The following is an 18,671-nucleotide window of genomic DNA, read 5'->3' on the forward strand; positions in this document are numbered from 1 at the left end:
AAAATTTAATTCCTATACACAGAAACCCTCCAAAAACAAAATACAAAGGCAAACAAACAGAAAAAAGATTTGCAGCATGCATGACAGTTAAAAGATTACTATCATTAAAATACCAAGAGCTCTTATAAACTACTAAGAAATGTCCCAAAAGAAAAATGAGCAAAGGACATGACAATCCACAAAGGAACAAACATAAAATGACCAACGTGAAAAGACATACATACTCACTAGTAATCAAATAGATTAGAATAAGGAGGCACTACACCTTTTATCTAGTAAACTGGCCCAACATTGTTTTTAATAATATGTATACTTGAGCAAGGGCACAAGAAAACTGACACTAGTGTTAGTGGGGATACAAACACCTTTTTCTGAAGGCAATTTGGCAGTTTCTAGCATAACTTTAAAAATGAACATACCCTTTCAATGAGCAATTCTATTTCTGGGATTGTAACTTAAAAAATTATGGATTTGTGAAGTTATCTGTAAAAAAGTTTATTAAAATGTTATTGGTAGAAATTTTAAAACATGAAATGTGCTAAAATAAGGAACTGCTAAAATAAACTGCAGTGAAACAATTAGCTATTTAGCTAGCTGTTAAACATGGCTGGAAAAACCATATAATATGATGCCTAGTCTCACTTTGTGTTCATGACTTTAGTGGGACCTTCATGAAACCCAGGGATCATACTAGTGTCCTGGTCTGTTTACATTCACTTTCCTAGACAATACAAATCTGTGATACTGTGAAATATGTTATTTAGTCTTTGCCCAGTTTTTTTTTTCCTTTTTCTTCTGAGACAAGGTCTCACTCTGTCACCCAAGCCGGAGTCAGTGGCACGATCATGGCTCACTGCTGCCTTCAACTCCAGGGCTCAGTGATCCTCAGCCTTCTGAGTAGCTGGGACTACAGACAAGAGCTATTACGCCTGGCCAATTTTTAAATTTTTTGTAAGGGGGTCTCACTATGTTGACCAGGCTGGTTTTGATCTCATGGCCTGAAACGATCCTCCTGCCTCAGCCTCCCAAAGTGCTGGGATTACAGGCCTGAGCCATTGCAACTGGCCTTTAGCCAGTTTCTTAGCATACAGCGCCTAAAATTCATGGAATCTCTGGATTCTTTTGAATGCTAATGAGATGACTTGTGGCTGTGGCCTCTAAAGAGCTTTAGGATGAGGGCTAATCACCAGAAAGACCAAGGCAGAATTACACGTTTGGGACTTTCAGCCCTACCCACCAACCTCCCGGGATGAGGGGGCTGAAGGTTGAGCTGATCACCAATAGCCAATGATCAATCATGCCTATATAATGAAGTCTCCACAAAAAACCCAAAAGGACAGAATGGGGAGGGGGGCTTCTGAATAGCTAAATCTGTAGAGGTTTTTGGAGGGTGGCATGACCTGGAGAGGGCATGGAAGCTCTGTGCCCCTCTCCCATACCTTGCCCATGCATCTCTTCCATCTGCCTGTTCAATCTGTATCCTTTGTAATATCCTTTATAATAAATGGGTAAGTATAAGTAAAGCATTTCCCTGAGTTCTGAGAGCTGCTCTAGCAAATTTATTGAACCCAAGGAGGGGACTGTGGGAACTCCAATTTATAGAAGGTCAGTCAGAAGCACAGGCCACAACTTGTACTTGAGACTGGCATCTGAAGTGGAGGCAGTCTTGTGGGACAGAGTCCTCAATCTGTGGGATCTGATGCTATCTCCAGGTAAACAGTGTGAGAACTGAACTGACTTAGAGGACACCCAGTTGGTGTTCACTGAACAATCATCTGCAGAATTGGTAGCTGACAGGGAAAAAACCCCACACAACTTGGGTCATGGAAGGGTTCTGTTTTGTGAGAGTTCAGAAGGAGAAACTGAGTTGTTGTTTTTTTTTCTACAGTACATCTCCTTTCTCAAATATTTAACACGTCTTCTATTCTCTTTGCTGAGGACTTTGCTTCCTGCTTCCTTGAGAATATAGAAGCAATCAGAAAATTATTTCCACCATCTCTCACATCTTTCAACTCACCTGCATCTCTACCCATGTACTGCATTCTTTCCTGTGACTCTAGATAAATTGTCCTTGCTCCCATCTAAGCAATCTTCTATGTGAGCACTGGAATTCATCCCTTCTGCCTCCAGACTTCTTTCCTGTAACAACTGTCCCCTCTCCTACATCAACTTCTCCTTCACTACTGCCTCATTCCTATCAGCTGTGTGGACTGCATGTTATATATATACCTGTTTGTATGCTATAACACACTTTATATGCTTATAATACATCTCACCTAAAAAACAAAATTAAAAACCATTGTTCCCCCCCTTTTTTTTTTGAGACAGTGTCTGGCTCTGTCACCCAAGCTGGAGTGCAGTGGCATGATCTTGGCTCACTGAGGCCGTGACCTCCTGGGGCTCAAGCGATCCTGCCACCTCAGCCTTCCTAATAGCTGAGACTACAGGTGTGCACCACCATGCCTGAAGAATTTTTGTATTATTATTATTTTTTGGTAGAGATGGGGTTTCGCTATGTTGCCTAGGCTAGTCTCAAACTCCTGGGCTCAAGTGATCCACCTGCCTGGCCTGCCAAAGTGCTGAGATTACAGGTGTGCACCACTGCCCCCAGGCTACCTTGATTAACATCACCTTCCAGATCATCTTTAGAGCAACATGCCTCATAAAAGTTGTCAATACTCGCTGGTTCCACTCCTCCTATTCTCTCTTAAGACTCCTCCAATTAAGTTTTGTCTAAAATGGCCCACTGTAATTAAGATAACCAGTGTACAATAGGTTGTCAAATCCATTCAATTCCTAGTATTCATCTTACTTACCTCAGCTTCATTTCCTCACAAAAACATTTGTCTTACTTGGCTTTCTGAAGAAAACTACTTCTTGATATACCATTGTCATAAGACGGCCTAAGTGTCCTTTGCTAGTTCTTCCTCATCTGCCAGAATGTCAGGGCATGCCCCAGGACTCAGTCCTTAGACCTCATCTTCCCTCATTACACTCACTCCTATGGTAATGTTATCCAGTCTTGTGGCTCTAAATCCATCTATATGCTAATGACTTCCAAACACGTGTCTCCAACCCGGACCTCTGCCATAAAATCCTAATGTAGGTGTCCAATTACCTACTTGACATTCACCATTTGGATGTCTAAAACCAAACTCCTGATTTTCCTCATAAGCCATTACCCCCACAGTCTTTCTCATCTTATAAATGACAACACTACAATTCCAGGTATTCAGTTTTTTAAAAAATGGAGTCATGCAGGCGGGTGGGGTGGCTCACGCCTGTAACCTCAGCACTTTGGGAGGCCAAGGTGGGTAGATCATGAGGTCAGGAGATGGAGACCATCCTGGCCAACACGGTGAAACCCTGTTTCTACTAAAATACAAAAAAAAAAATTAGCCAGGCGTGGTGGCGAGCGCCTGTAGTCCCAGCTACTTGGGAGGCTGAGGCAGGGGAATCGCTTGAACCCAGGAGGCGGAGGTTGCTGTGAGCCAAGATCACGCCACTGCACTCCAGCCTGGCGAGAGTGAGACTCCGTCTCAAAAACAAACAAACAAAAAATGCAGTCATGCTTTATTCCTTTTTTTCCCTCTCATACCACTCACTTCCAAACCATCAGCAAATTCCGTCAGCTGTACCTTCAAAGTTTTTAAAAATTCTACCACTTCAAACATTTGTGGAAGATGAAGGAGGTAGTGCAAGTATAGATTCTGGATCACTCTAAATCCTCACATAAAAACAGTAATTAGTTAGCAACACCAAAAATCCAAGGATTACATTTAAAACAAGACTATGCAAAGTGGGTACACAGTAAGAGCTAAAGTGAAGGCTCCTTTGAACAAAACTCACTTGAAGGACAGCTATATTAAAATAGTCCAACTGCAAGAGGAGACAAATAATTTGGACAGGATTAAGAATGGGGCTCAAGGAGGAAAAATGACTTGCCTAAAGCCACACAGGTAATTAACATCCTAAAATATATAATGATAGACACTGGGATAGAGGTTTTCTCAAATTCCTTGATCACAAAATGTTATCAACTTGATCCTTCAGAAGACTTTTCCTTCATGGGATTACATCATCATTAATTTGATTAAGCTTAAGTAAAAGAAAGAGAGTTGCAGTGTGGTTTCATTTTAAGTGTTTTATTTGACTTGAAACTCCTTCCTTTTTATCCACACGCCAGTCAGGCTATTAACTGGTACAGACTCCCCTCAAAAAAAAATCACTAGCCAACCAATTCTTCAAACAGGCAAACTCTAATCAGTCAGAACATCCCTGTTGTATTACTAGGAAAAGCTGGTCTAGGGATGATGATAGTAGCAAATTCCCACATAAAAATAGAGCAACAACACAGAAAACCTCAAATCTCATAACATCTGTCAGCAAAACTCAGTGAAACAGTACCCCTTAAATACAAGCAGATAGGGATAAGCCACCAACAGCCACCAGGCCTATGTTATAGCCGTTATAGGTATCTGTGTGGGAGAAAGAAAAGGAAAATGGAGCCAACATGACATGGACCCCAGAATAGCTAACTGGAAGGTACAGTGGGCCAATTTAAGAAACACAGCTGAGACTAACAGGGGTCTTGCTGTCTCCAGCAGTGAGTGAGTGCAAAGCACCCACACTAAGGATTAAAGAAGCCCAACATCGGGACAGATCTGCTAAAAGTGCAAGAACATGTCTTATTTCATAAATCACAAATACTAACTTTTTTGAAGAATAAAAATACATAATATTAGGACTTATGAGAATGTAATATTTATTGAATGAATAAATAACCTCTTTTATCTGTGAATATACGTTCACCTAAGGTCTTCCTGATAAAACACAGTAAAAGCTTTCAAACTATTTTGCTATAACCTATAAGAAATATATTTGTTGAATCAGCATACACATACATACATGTATATATAATGAAAACATTTTTCTGAAATGTTTGTCCTTACTACTCTGAGATACTTTGATTTTTTTATTCTAGTATATATACTATATATACTATATATAGTATATATATAGTATATATATACTATATTTATAGTATATATATAGTATAGTATATATATTATATATACTATATACGCTTATATACTAATATATATATATTTTATATATATATATATATATATTTTTTTTTTTTGGCAGGGGGTGAGGGCATAAGAGAAGGCTGGTCCCAACCTACAGTATGAAAAACACTGCCACAGCACAGCAGTTAAGGTATGTGAGGGTCTAGTTTCAAATCCTGACTCTGCCATATCTGAGCTGTTACCTTGGACAAAGCACTTAACTTCTCTGGGCTTCAGTTTCTTCATCTATAAAATAACTGTATTTATCCCACAAAGTTCTTTAGAAGTTAAAATGAGTCTATCCATAAAAAGTGCTTGGAATATTGTCTGGGACACAGTGAGTGTTTAATAAATGTGTACTATTTATTGATCTTGCTGTCATTGTTATTCAGGTCAAAGCCTAAGAATTTGGGTCCAACATATAAGAAAAACTTTTTTTCTTTTTTTTTTTTTTAAGGTTAGCAAATTGTCTTTATTCAGAAGAATAAAGTTACGTGAAACTGGGACTGGACATGAGGCTGCCCTCCTCCTTGCACCTCCAGCTGTGCCAAATGACACAGAAATGACACTGTGTGTGGCACAATCAACTGGCAAAAAACGGCAAGTCACAGGCCATGTGATGGCTCTGGCTAATGCAGGTAGACATCCAGGGTGCCCAGGGACGTCAGGCCCACTGAGAAGTGGGATGAAGCCCTGAGACGGAGAGGCCACCACTGAGACACCTGTCTGGCCATCCAGTTGCCCACTGGTCGTGAGACTCTTGGGCTGCAGCCCTGATGCCTAGAGACTTTGGTACCGGCTTTTAGCCTCACTGGACTTCCAACCCCAGAAGTTTCTGTCCCGCCCACTTCGTGCACTGGCGCGGGGCTGCCGGCCAGTCCATCCGGTGGTCTGTGCTGGTTAGCGTAGCCGCCCGCCGGCCCGGCTGCTCAGCAGCGGGCAGGCCTGAGCACCCGCTACACTGCAGCCCACCTGGCCCAGGCAAAGACCCTGGCACCGAATGCAGCCGAGAAACTTTTAAAGTGAGCTATAATCTGATATAAAAAATACTCAGAAAACAAATTAGGAAGGGAATTGCTAAATTCCATGTTAAGAAAAAATTATCTTAGTCAGTAACCAAAATTGTCAGTTCTGTGCATTTTTTGTCATTTTTTTTTTTTTTTGCCATAGTTTCAAGCACTGCTTACCTATGATGTCATTTCTCATTGCTTCTGTAATTGGTATTGGTTTAGCAGCATCTGGAGATATATATTTGGTAAAAGTATTCACTGCATCTTGTTCTATACCTGCAAGGGAAGAAGAGAACTTCAAAAATCAAAAAGCAACTTGGACTCCAGTAATGAATTATATTCATGAATAGCAGGGCTTAGATCACTGTGAGTTCCTATTGCAAAATAAACTTCCATCACAAAGGTGCTTTTTCATTGTTTGGTTTGTGGAAGAGGAGAGTTACATGGGGGTGTTCAAAGCTATGGAAAATGCATATGATGAAAAAACTATGCATGAATTTCAAAGTACTTTTACACCAAAATAAATTCATATTAACCTGTTATAACGTATCTGAACAGGATCTACTCTGAGGCACTAAGAAGGAGAAAACATCAGTTTGAAGACAGCCCCTATTGGAGCAACATGAACTCTGCTAAAATGGAAGAATAAACATCAAATTTATGGTGAAGCTTGTGTGGATGAAAGATAAAATTATTGATGCTTTACCAAAAGTTTATGGGGACAATGCCTCAAAGGACAGAGTGAGACTCCGTCTCAAAAAAAAAAAAAAAAAAAGTCAAGTATTAATAATTATGACAGAAACCACCAAAGGCGGGTGTTAAACTGTTATTTTCCTAATGTGCTTGCTAAAGGGAAAACAGCAAATTAATAGAGAATATCATCCTTTGATTTGATATGAAATACTAATAAGTATGTCAAGATGAAATAAGCACACTCTTCTGTCTCTCCCATGGAATGCAACTCAAAACAATGGACAAATGCATCCAAGGACTTGGAAGCAGGTGGACTGAGAAAAGTAACCAGAACTCGCAGTACCTCCGTACTCCTGACAGGTTTGTCCAGCACCTCCTGGCCTGGACTCAAAAGCTGAAACTGCACACCAGATGCACAAAGAAGAAGTTCCAAGACAGGCCCTCTATTTCTGGTCTGAGGAACAGGAAAGGGGGCTCTCACGGATCAAAGAGAGTGGAGGAAATCCCCTGGGTTGTTTTGTTTTGTTCCTTTCTCTCCTTCGACTCCCAGGCAGCATCAGAGCAGCCACAGCAGCAATGACAGCAGCTCCAAGAATCCTACTTTCTGACACGAGAAACTGCAGTCCCAAGAGGAAGAAGAGAAGTCTTGGCCACAGAGGCTGACATAGCTACAGGAAGTGTGCTGAAGTATAGGGAATCTAAAGCCCTGACTTTCTAGCCAGACAACAGGAAAGGGATAAAGGGAGGTTCTTAGAAGGCAGAACGTGTCAGGGACATCACAGAAAAGAAGGAGCCCATGAAAACGTCGAGTTGTATGTGCACTCCCGGGGCCACTCGTGAGCTGGGTGTGCATGGCCCTGCTTCTAAAAGTGTACAAAGGCTTTGGGACCTGACCATTGGCCAGGTCCCAGACTGGACACAGAAAGGCACATAAGCAGATAAGATACAAAACTGAACTGATGATGGAACCAGAGCCGACAGAATGCTGCTTAGAATTTGTGGACTGAACCTAACTAGGTCAACTGCTTGTTAAAGCAAAAACTTCAATATTTTCCACAGGATTTAAACAAGATTCAGAATCATATAACGTAAGTCAAACTGTCCAAGATACAATCCAAAATTAATTGTCATATAAAGAACCAGAAAATCCCATTATCTCACAAGAGAAAAGACAATCAAGAGGACACATATGCTGGGATGATAAAACAAATTTTAAGTAGCTACTAAAACCATGCTCTAAGAAATAAGGTCACTCCTGAAATGAATAAGAGTTTCAGGAGCAAAGTATAAGACATACACAAAAAAAGAAAATTTTAGAACTAAAAAACATAATAAACAAAATTTAAAATTCACTACAAAGACTCAATAACAGAATGGAAATAACAGGGGAAAGAACCAGTGAATTTGAAGACAGATGAATAGAAATTTTCGAAGCTGAAGAACAGGAAAAAAAAATTTAAAGAAGTAAATAAAGCCTCAGGAACCTGCCAAACAATAACAAAACTAACACTTGGGTTACTAAAATCCTAGAAGGAAAAGAGAAAAAGTGCAATGTCAAAAAAATATTTAAAGACTTAGCCGGGCGCGGTGGCTCACGCCTGTAATCCCAGCACTTTGGGAGGCCGAGGAGGGCGGATCACAAGGTCAAGAAATCGAGACCATCCTGGCCAACACAGTGAAACCCTGTCTCTACTAAAAATACAAAAATTAGCTGGGCACGGTGGCGCGCACCTGTAATCCCAGCTACTCAGTAGGCTGAGGCAGGAGAAACACTTGAACCCAGGAGGCGGAGGTTGCAGTGAGCCAAGATCACGCCACTGCACTCCAGCCTGGTAACAGAAAGAGAGACTCTGTCTCAAAAAAAAAAAGAGAAAAAAAAAAACCGGTGTTATTAAATCTTTATTACATTTCTTTTCTCTCTCTTTTTTAACCTCATCCCTAGTTCTATTTTTATGGTGGTTAAGTTTTCTACATTCCACTTGAAGTTACAAAATATTAAATGTGAGTACACTGAAAAGTATGTATATTGTAATTCCTAGAGAAGCCACTAAAAAGCCTACATAAAAAGATACAATCAAGAACTCAATATATAAATTCTAGAAAAAGGCAGGGCATGGTGGCTCACGCCTGTAATCCCAGCACTTTGGGAGGCCGAGGCAGGTGGATCACTTGAGGTCAAGAGTTCAAGACCAGCCTGGCCAATATGGTGAAACCCTGTCTCTACTAAAAATACAAAAAAATTAGCTGGGTGTAGTGGCACATGCCTGCAGTCCCAGCTACTTGGGAGCTGTGGCAGGAGAATCACTCAAAAAAATAAATAAATAAGTAAGATAAATAAATTTAAGGAAAAATTCAAATAATCCAAAAGAAAGCAAAAAGGGGGCTCTCCCTCGTCTCCCTCTCCCTCTCCCCGGTCTCCCTCTGATGCCACCAAAGTTGTGAAAGCGGAGGCTGGACTGTACTGCTGCCATCTCGGCTCACTGCAACCTCCCTGCCTGATTCTCCTGCCTCAGCCTGCAGAGTGCCTGGGATTGCAGGCGCACGCCGCCACACCTGACTGGTTTTTGCATTTTTTGGTGGAGACGGGGTTTCGCCGTGTTGGCCGGGCTGGTCTCCAGCTCCTGATCGCGAGTGATCTGCCTGCCTCGGCCTCCCGAGGTGCCAGGATTGCAGACGGAGTCTCGCTCACTCAGTGCTCAATGTTGCCCAGGCTGGAGTGCAGTGGCGTGATCTCAGCTCCCTACAACCTCCACTTCCCAGCCGCCTGCCTTGGCCTCCCAAAGTGCCGAGATTGCAGCCTCTGCCCGGCCGCCACCCCGTCCGGGAAATGAGGAGCGTCTCTGCCTAGCCACCCATCGTGTGGGATGTGAGGAGCCCCTCTGACCGGCTGCCCAATCTGGGAAGTGAGGAGCACCTCTTCCCGGCTGCCATCCCGTCTAGGAAGTGAGGAGTGTCTCTGCCCAGCAGCCCATCGTCTGAGATGTGGGGAGCACCTCTTGAGGAGTGTCTCTGCCCGACCGCCACCCCATCTGGGAGGTGAGGAGCATCTCTGCCTGGCCGCCCCGTCTGAGAAGTGAGGAGCCCCTCGGCCCGGCAGCCGCCCCGTCCGGGAAGGAGGTGGGGGGCAGCCCCTGCCCGGCCAGCCGCCCCATCCGGGAGGGAGGTGGGGGATCAGCCCCGGCCCGGCCAGCCGCCCCGTCCGGGAGGGAGGTGGGCAGTCAGCCCCCGCCCGGCCAGCCGCCCCATCCGGGAGGGAGGTGGGGGGGTCAGCCCCCGCCTGGCCCGCCGCCCCGTCTGGGAGGGAGGTGGGGGGGCGCCTCCACCTGGCCACTGCCCCGTCTGGGAGGTGGGGGGCGCCTCTGCCCGGCTGCCCCTACTGGGAAGTGAGGAGCCCCTCTGCCCAGCTGCCACCCCGTCTGGGAGGTGTACCCAACAGCTCATTGAGAACGGGCCATGATGACGATGGCAGTTTTGTCGAATAGAAAAGGGGGAAATGTGGGGAAAAGAAAGAGAGATCAGATTGTTACTGTGTCTGTGTAGAAAGAAGTAGACATGGGAGACTCCATTTTGTTCTGTACTAAGAAAAATTCTTCTGCCTTGGGATGCTGTTAATCTATAACCTTACCCCCAACCCCGTGCTCTCTGAAACATGTGCTGTTACCACTCAGCGTTAAATGGATTAAGGGCGGTGCAAGATGTGCTTTGTTAAACAGATGCTTGAAGGCAGCATGCTCGTTAAGAGTCATCACCACTCCCTAATCTCAAGTACCCAGGGACACAAACACTGCAGAAGGCCGCAGGGTCCTCTGTCTAGGAAAACCAGAGACCCTTGTTCACATGTTTATCTGCTGACCTTCCCTCAACTATTGTCCTATGACCCTGCCAAATCCCCCTCTCCAAGAAACACCCAAGAATGATCAACAAATACTAAAAAAAAATAAGAATTAAAAAAAAAAAAAAGCAAAAAAGGGGAAATCAAAGAGGGAGAAACAGAAAAACATATACTAAACTGGTAATCTAAATCCAAAGATATTAATATTATTATGAGTAATATAATTATATTAATACCAATAATTATATTTACACATTATAAATACGCCAGTGCAACAGTTACATTTAATGTAAATAATTATACTAAAATTTATATTAAAATAATTAAATTTACCTACAAAAACCCTGTATTGTGAGAAAAGATTAAAAATAACATGACTCAAGCCGGGTGCAGTGGCTCACGCCTGTAATCCCAGCACTTTGGGAGGCCAAAGCAGGTGGATCACCTGAGGTCAGGAGTTCAAGACGAGCCTGGCTAACATGGTGAAAACCCGTTTCTACTAAAAATACAAAAAATCAGCCAGGCATGGTGCGCATGCCTGTAATCCCAGCTACTCGGGAGGCTGAGGCAGGAGAATCGCTGCAACCCAGGAGGTGGAGGTTGTGGTAAGCCAGGATTGCACCACTGCACTCCAGCTTGGGCAACAAGAGCAAAACTCTGTCTCAATAAATAAATAAATAAATAAATAACACGACCCAACTATATGCTGCCTACAAGAAGCCCCCTTTAAATAGAATTATAAAGGTAGATCAAAAGTAAAAAAATGGAAAAAGATACGCCATGCAAGCACTAATCAAATGAAAGCTGCAGTGTCTATATAAATTGGACAACAGATATTTCTGATCTTAGAACAAGGAAAATTACCATAAAGAGGGAATTACATAATGATAAAACAGGCAATTCACCCAGAAGATATCATCCTAAATGTGTACACACCTAACAACAGAGCCTCAAAATACATGAAGCAAAACCAGATAGAGCTGAAAGTAAAATTGGAAAAAAAAAATTGTAGTTGGAAAGTTCAACACTCTTCTGAGTAATAAAGTGATATAACTGCATACAAAGTATCAGCAAGAATAAAGAAAAACTGAACACCATCATTAACCAACTAAATCAACTTGACATTTACAGAAAACTGTCCAAAAACAGAATGTACAATCTTTACACTGTATGTGGTATATTCACATTTAAAAAAATTTTTTAATGTTATTTTTAAAAATTAATAAATGAAATCATTCAAAATATATTCTCTGACCATAATATAATGAAATGAGAAATAAATGGTAGAAAAATAACAGGAAAAAAGTCTCCAATTGCTTGCAAACTAAATAACAGATTTCTAAATAATTCATTGGTAAAAGAGTAAGACTCAAGGGAAATTAGAACATTTCATTTGTGCTCAGTTCAAAATACCAGAATTTGTGGGGGTGTAGCTAAAGCAGTGGTTAGAAGGAAATTTACAGTATTAAATGCTTATCTTAGAAAAGAAAGGTCTCAAACCAGAAATCTAAGTTTCTACTTTAAGCAACTTGGAGGAAAAAAAAAGAGTAAAATAAACCCAAAGCAAGCAGAAATAATAGAAAAGAAATAATAAAGAGCAGAAAATCAATAAAATTGGAAACAAAACAACAGAAAAATCAAAACAAAAGCTAGTTCTTTGAAAAGACTAATAAATCCCTATACAATCTGACAAAGAAAAACAAGACACAATTGCCAACACCAGGAATAAAAGAGGGATACCACTACAAACCCGAAATGCTATAAATAATTACATGCTCATAAATTTGACAATTCAATACAATTAATTACTCAAAGGCCATAAACTACAGTAAAAATTCACTCAAGAAGAAATAGATAACTTAAATAGTCCTATATCTATTAAATAATCTGAATTCATAGTTTAAAATACTCTGAAAAAGAAAACCCTAGGCCCCTGCCAGGCACGGTGGCTCACATCTATAATCCTAACACTTTGGGAGGCCAAGGTGGGCGAATCACTTGAGGTCACAAGTTCAAGACCAGCTTGGCTAACATGGTGAAACCCTGTCTGCATTAAAAATACAAAAATTAGTCGGGCATGGTGGCACACGCTTGTAATCCCAGCTATTTGGGAGGCTGAGGCAGGAGGATAACTTGAACCTGGGAGGCAGAGGTTGCAGTAAGCCAAGATCTCACCACTGCACTCCAACCTGGGTGACAGAAGTGAGACTCTGTCTCATACACAAAAAATAAAACCCTAGGCCCAGATGGCATCACTTCCCAATTCAACCAAATATCTAAAGAAGAAATGACACCAATTCTACACAATCTCTTCTAGAAAATGGAAATAAGAGTAAAAATAAAAACTTCCCAATTCGTTTTATAAGGCCAGCACTACCCAATTTTAAGACTTACTATACAGTAATTAAGACCATGTGGTATTAACAAAGGAATAGACACACACATCATGAAACAGAAAAAGGAGTCCAAAAACAGGCCTAGACAAATATGGCAAAAGTACAAAGGCAATTCAATGGAGTAAAGGTTGTCTTTTCAACAAATGGTATTAGAACAACTAGACATCCATATGTAAAAATAAACAAAAAACAAAAAACCTGACCTAACCCTCATACTTATACGACATTAACTCAAAAAAGATATATATCTAAATGTAAAGTGTAAAACCATAATCCTTTTTTTTTTTTTTTTTTTTGAGATGGAGTCTCACTGTGTTGCCCAGGCTGGAGTGCAGTGGTGCGATCTCGGCTCACTGCAAGCTCCACCTCCCGGGTTCACACCATTCTCCTGCCTCAGCCTCTCAAGTAGCTGGGACTACAGGCGCCCGCCACCACGCCCGGCTATTTTTTTTTTTTTTTTTTTTTGTATTTTTAGTAGAGATGGGGTTTCACCGCATTAGCCAGGATGGTCTCGATCTCCTGACCTCGTAATCTGCCCACCTCAGCTTCTCAAAGTGCTGAGATTACAGGCATAAGCCACGGCGCCTGGCCAACCACAATACTTTTAAAAGGAAACATATGAGAAAATCTTCATGACCTTTGCTTAGGCAAAGGGCTCTTGGGTGTGACTCTGAAGGCACAATCCATACAAGAAAAAAATGACAAGTTGAATGTAAATTAAAAAAAAAAAAGTCCTGATTGGGCACAGTGGCTCACGCCTGTAATCCCAGCACTTTGGGAGGCCGAGGCAGGTGGATCACTTGAGGTCAAGAGTTTGAGACCAGCCTGGCCAACATGGTGAAACCCCATTTCTACTAAAAATACAAAAAAATTAGCCGGGTGTGGTGGTGCGTGCCTATAATCCCAGCTACTAGGGAGGCTAAGGCAGCAGAACTGCTTGAACCCAGGAGGCGGAGGTTGCAGTGAGCCGAGATTGCCTCACTGCACTCCAGCTCAGGCGACAGAGCAAGACGCTGTCTCAAAAAAAAATAAGAAAAAAAAGAGAAAAGGCAAAGCTATTGAGACGGAGAAAGATCAGCGGTTGCCAAGTGTTGGGATAGAGGTGGGGTTTGACTTCAAAGGTGAAGGAACTAACTGTTCTTTACCCTTATAGTGGTGACAGTTACAGGAATCTATGTATGTGTTAAAACTGATACAAGTATGCATTTTAAAAAGGTCAAACTTACTATATATAATATTTGAAGATAACGAAAAAGGGAAAAATGTAACTAATGCTCTTTTAATAACTCCACTGCTATTTTCTATTTTTATTGAAAATTACCACCAAAGCAAAGACAGTTTCTAAAAACAATAAATGTATTACAATTACAGAAACATAATCCTAGCACTTTGGGAGGCCGAGGTGGGCAGATCACAAAGTCAGGAGTTCAAGACCAGCCTGGCCAACATGGCGAAACCCCATCTCTTCTAAAAATACAAAAATCAGCCAGGCATGGTGGTGGGCACCTGTAATCCCAGCTACTCAGGGGGCTGAGGCAAGAGAATCGCTTGAACCCAGGAGGTGGAGGTTGCAGTGAGCTGAGAGTACATCATTGCACTCCAGCCTGGGTGACAGAGTGAGACTCCATCTCAAAAAAAAAACAATTACAGAAACAGACTTTGGACTTCCATTTCCAGAAACAGGTTAGAAACTCTTCCCAATACTGAATTCTCTCAAAATGTTTTTTAAAAAGGTGAGTTTGTGTTAAACTAAGGAAAATAGTGGGAGGCAGAAACAAATACAGGCAGTTCCCTTATCTTAAACATTTGGGGCCAGTAGTATTCTGGAATTCAGAATTTTGGAGTTTTACAGGGACAACACATTAAGTTTAACAGAGAGCATATTAATACTCCAGCACCATCTGGGACAATACCCCATAATCAAACACCATATTTCTACAGTAAGTATAAACCTGTACTCATACAGGATTAGTACGAGCACCCAAGACAAAAATTCAGTTTTAAGTGGTACCAGAAGGGTAGTGACCCAGGCCCCAGGTGCATGGCAAAAGAAAATGCAAAACACCTGAAATAACTTAATTTATACAGAGTACACAGAGAATTCCCACAGACAAAAGTCCAAGAAACATGTTCACGGCCAAAAATCACTAAAATCACAAGCCACCAACAGTCTGAATCCGAAGAAACAAAGAAATGCTGAGTCAGGTCCACAAAAAACTGTAGATAGCAGAATTATCAGACAAATATACATTTAATAAAACTAAAGAAATAAAAGATGGGATCAAAAGTGGGAATGAAGGGTGAAAGGAATAAGAAACTACAAAAAATGATCCATAGAAATAAAAAATTCAATAACTTTTTTTCTTTGTTTGAGCTGGGGTCTTGCTGTGTTGCCCAGGTTGGTCTCAAAACTCCTGGGCTCAAGCAATCTTCTCACCTTAAGCTTCCTGAGTAGCTGGGAGTACAAGTGTGTGCCACTTCTCCCAGCTTACAGTAACTTAGTGATGAAAATAACATGCCGTCAGGTGTGGTGATTCATGCCTGTAATCCCAGCACTTTGGGAGGCCGAGGCAGGTGGGTCACTTGAGGTCAGGAGTTCAAGATCGGCCTGACCAACATGGTGAAACCCCGTCTCTACTAAAATATAAAAATTAGCCAGGAGTGGTGGCGGGCGCCTGTAATCCCAGCTCCTCGGGAGCCTGGTTGAGGGAAGGAAGGAGGGAGGGAGGGAGGAAGGAAATAACATGCTGAAAACTTGATTCAGTAGTAGATTAGACCTCATTTTAGTTCACTGAGAATGAGTGAACTAAAAGATCTGAAGAAATCACTTAGCCCTTTAAGACACAAAGAACATTTAAGATGAAAAAGAACATGAAGGCTGTCTAATCAAAATCCCAGGTGATAATTAAGAGTATATAATTTCTAAACTAATAGAGAAGAAAAAAAAACAGGTGCTCTTGTCAAAATGCTTCTAGGTCCACATTTACTGTACAACCTAGAGGAAGTTACCTAACCTTTCTAAGCCCTGGTTTTCTCATGTGTAAATAAGATAATCAGTCCGGGCGCGGTGGCTCATGCCTGTAATCCCAGCACTTTGGGAGGCCGAGGCAGGCAGATCACAAAGTCAGGAGATCGAGACCATCCTGGCGAACATGGTGAAACCCCGTCTCTACTAAAAATACAAAAAAATTAGCCGGGTGTGGTGGCGGGCGCCTGTAGTCCCAGCTATTTGGGAGGCTGAGGCAGGAGAATGGCATGAACCCGGAGGTTGCAGTGAGCCGAGATCGCGCCATTGCACTCCAGCCTGGGCGATAGAGCGAGACTCCATCTCAAAAAAAAAAGATAATCATGCCTACTACCTGCACAAAGGTCTTGTGACTAATAAATAAAATCCAAATATACACTAAGCACTGAACTTAATAAATGTCACTTATTGGCAATTTTTTAAAATTTTTAAAAAATTTTATCTGCAAAGTGCAGTAAAATATTAATAAAATTAAGACCGAGGGAGGAAATAAGGCTATGTGGATAATGGTTTGATGTCAAAATCAGTGGAGGGGAAAAGTAGGACATTTGACCCTTCTTCATTTACTAATTCTGATAACACACTTCTTAGAAGGTCCAGTCACTCCAGATATCCCTCCTGCTCCTTTTCCATACACTGATCTGACTCTACTACATTCTCCAAATTCTCCCAAATTTACAAGTAGTTAGAGGAGAAAAAAAATATTCCAATCATTTTATTCCTCATCTGAAGTTCTGCTTAGTAAATTAAAAAAAGAAAGACACATATGTACACACAAGAAAATCACATACTCACTTTTCATTAGTTTTCCTGACAATTCTTTTAGTGGAGAAGCGGGACTATTTCTACTGGCTACTGTAAGTGTAGAGGAAGATTCTTGGGTTTCCATGGAAACTTGATGAGTTCCTGCTCTGGCCATTTCAAGATGGAGAGAATGGGCACTGTCACATTCCTGGGAAAGCAGCAAGTGATTCTGAGTGCTGTTAGTTCTATTATTCAGGTCAATTCCTTCTGAATGAGTCATAAACAACTGTGCTGAGCCGGAATCCTCCAATCTCTTGTCAAGAGAATCAGTTAAAAAAGACGCTGTAGTTTCATGCTTTTTAGATGGAGAGACAGGCTCAGCCAGTGAGCTCTGCTTCACTGTGTTTAGACTGTGTGCTCTTATTCGCGACCAAGTTGTTGAATGAAAACTTTCAGCCTCTAACCAAAATTTCACCAAATGCTCCATTCGCCGAAGTTCCATGAATTGAATGAAGTAAGGGAGGACAATAGTGTCATGCAAGACTTGTTCAAGGGTCTTAGAAAGGCTTGATTTGGTCTCTTGAGTCTGGTAGTCCAGACAAGATCTGCCTAAAAGATAGAAGCAAAAGAATTAGCAGTTCAGCAACAAATAATTTCAGATTGACAGATTAGTTGATCACTTTTAGCAATAACTGGTACCAGAGACCTTGAATAAAGTTTACTTCCTACCAACTAAAATAAATAAAAAAACTACAAATACTATGCTTTTGGTTTCTAAACAAAGTACAATCGTCCAAAACTTGCCTAAATTATTAAAAAGTTATTTGTTACTCAATAATTCTCATATCTCTTTTAATGGCAATTCAGACCATGTAAATTCTTTTTTTTTTTTTTTTTTTTTTTGAGACTTTTCACTCTTGTTGCCTAGGCTGGAGAGCAATGGCGTGATCTCGGCTCAATGCAACCAACCTCCGCCTCCCGGGTTCAAGCGATTCTCTTGACTCAGCCTCCTAAGTAGCTGGGATTACAGGCACCCGCCACCACGCTGAGCTAGTTTTTGTACTTTTAGTAGAGATTCGGTTTCACCATGTTGGTCAGGATGGTCTCAAACTCCTGACCTTCGGCAATCCACCCACCTCGGCCTCCCAAAGTGCTGGGATTGCAGGCGTGAGCCACTGCACCCAGCCCAGACCACATAAATTCTTAAGAAAAAAAACTTATGATACTAGCTCCAAAGGGGCCAATAAAAATATTAAAAACTATACTCAACCTCATTAAAAATCCCAGAAAAGCAAATTAACATAAAATGCATTTTTGTCTGTCAAATTAGATTTTTTTCAAAAATTATTAAGCAGTAACAAGGGCACAGGAAAATAGGCAACACTCTCATTCACTGGTCATGAGGATGTAAACTGGCAAAACCTTTTTGGAGGAGCATTCAGGAACAGACAGCAAAGTCTTAGCAAACTGCATTATTTTCAGTCCAGTAATTCCACTTGTAGGCACTTATCCTGAGGGAAAATTGTGGATATATCTACAAAGATGTTATGAACTCAGCATTATTCATTCATAGTAGGTTAAAGAGTAGCTTTGAGATCGTACCTTGAAAAATGAAACTAAACTTAATAAAAAATCATTTATCTTATATTTAACTAAATTTAAATTATAATTATAACCACAAGCTAATTGTTAGGAAAAACAAAACATTTTTTTAAAAATTGGCTTTCATAGCATGATCATAAAGATGGGCATTCTTATAAAACTGACTGAGGGTTTCATCAATTTGTCAAAAGAGTTCTTCTTAATCCATTGATATTCAAATCATTTTTTTGAAGCACGTCGTGTCATCATCCTCAGTCTTACTGTCAGTGTCAACTAGTTCATCTTTGTCAACATCACAAA

General features: G+C 41.2%; 1 protein-coding gene across 9 annotated transcripts in view; it reads right to left on the reverse strand.

The window, feature by feature from the left end:
* The window catches only part of AKAP10 (A-kinase anchoring protein 10), a 75,254-nt gene that overhangs the window by 38,395 nt on the left and 18,188 nt on the right, over window positions 1–18,671 (reverse strand). For all 9 annotated transcript variants that reach the window (XR_010152989.1, XR_001710898.4, XR_001710900.3 and 6 more), the window contains exons 4-5: window positions 16,821–17,378; window positions 6,257–6,355 (exon numbers count right to left, since the gene is read on the reverse strand). Coding sequence is in view for 5 of the 9 variants with exons in the window: in XM_016932217.4 (XP_016787706.1) it covers window positions 6,257–6,355; window positions 16,821–17,378 (657 nt within the window). In the remaining 4 variants the exon portion in view is untranslated. The remainder of the gene's footprint in view (window positions 1–6,256; window positions 6,356–16,820; window positions 17,379–18,671) is intronic.

Source organism: Pan troglodytes, chromosome 19 (genome assembly GCF_028858775.2).
Source record: "Pan troglodytes isolate AG18354 chromosome 19, NHGRI_mPanTro3-v2.0_pri, whole genome shotgun sequence".
NCBI lineage: Eukaryota > Metazoa > Chordata > Mammalia > Primates > Hominidae > Pan > Pan troglodytes.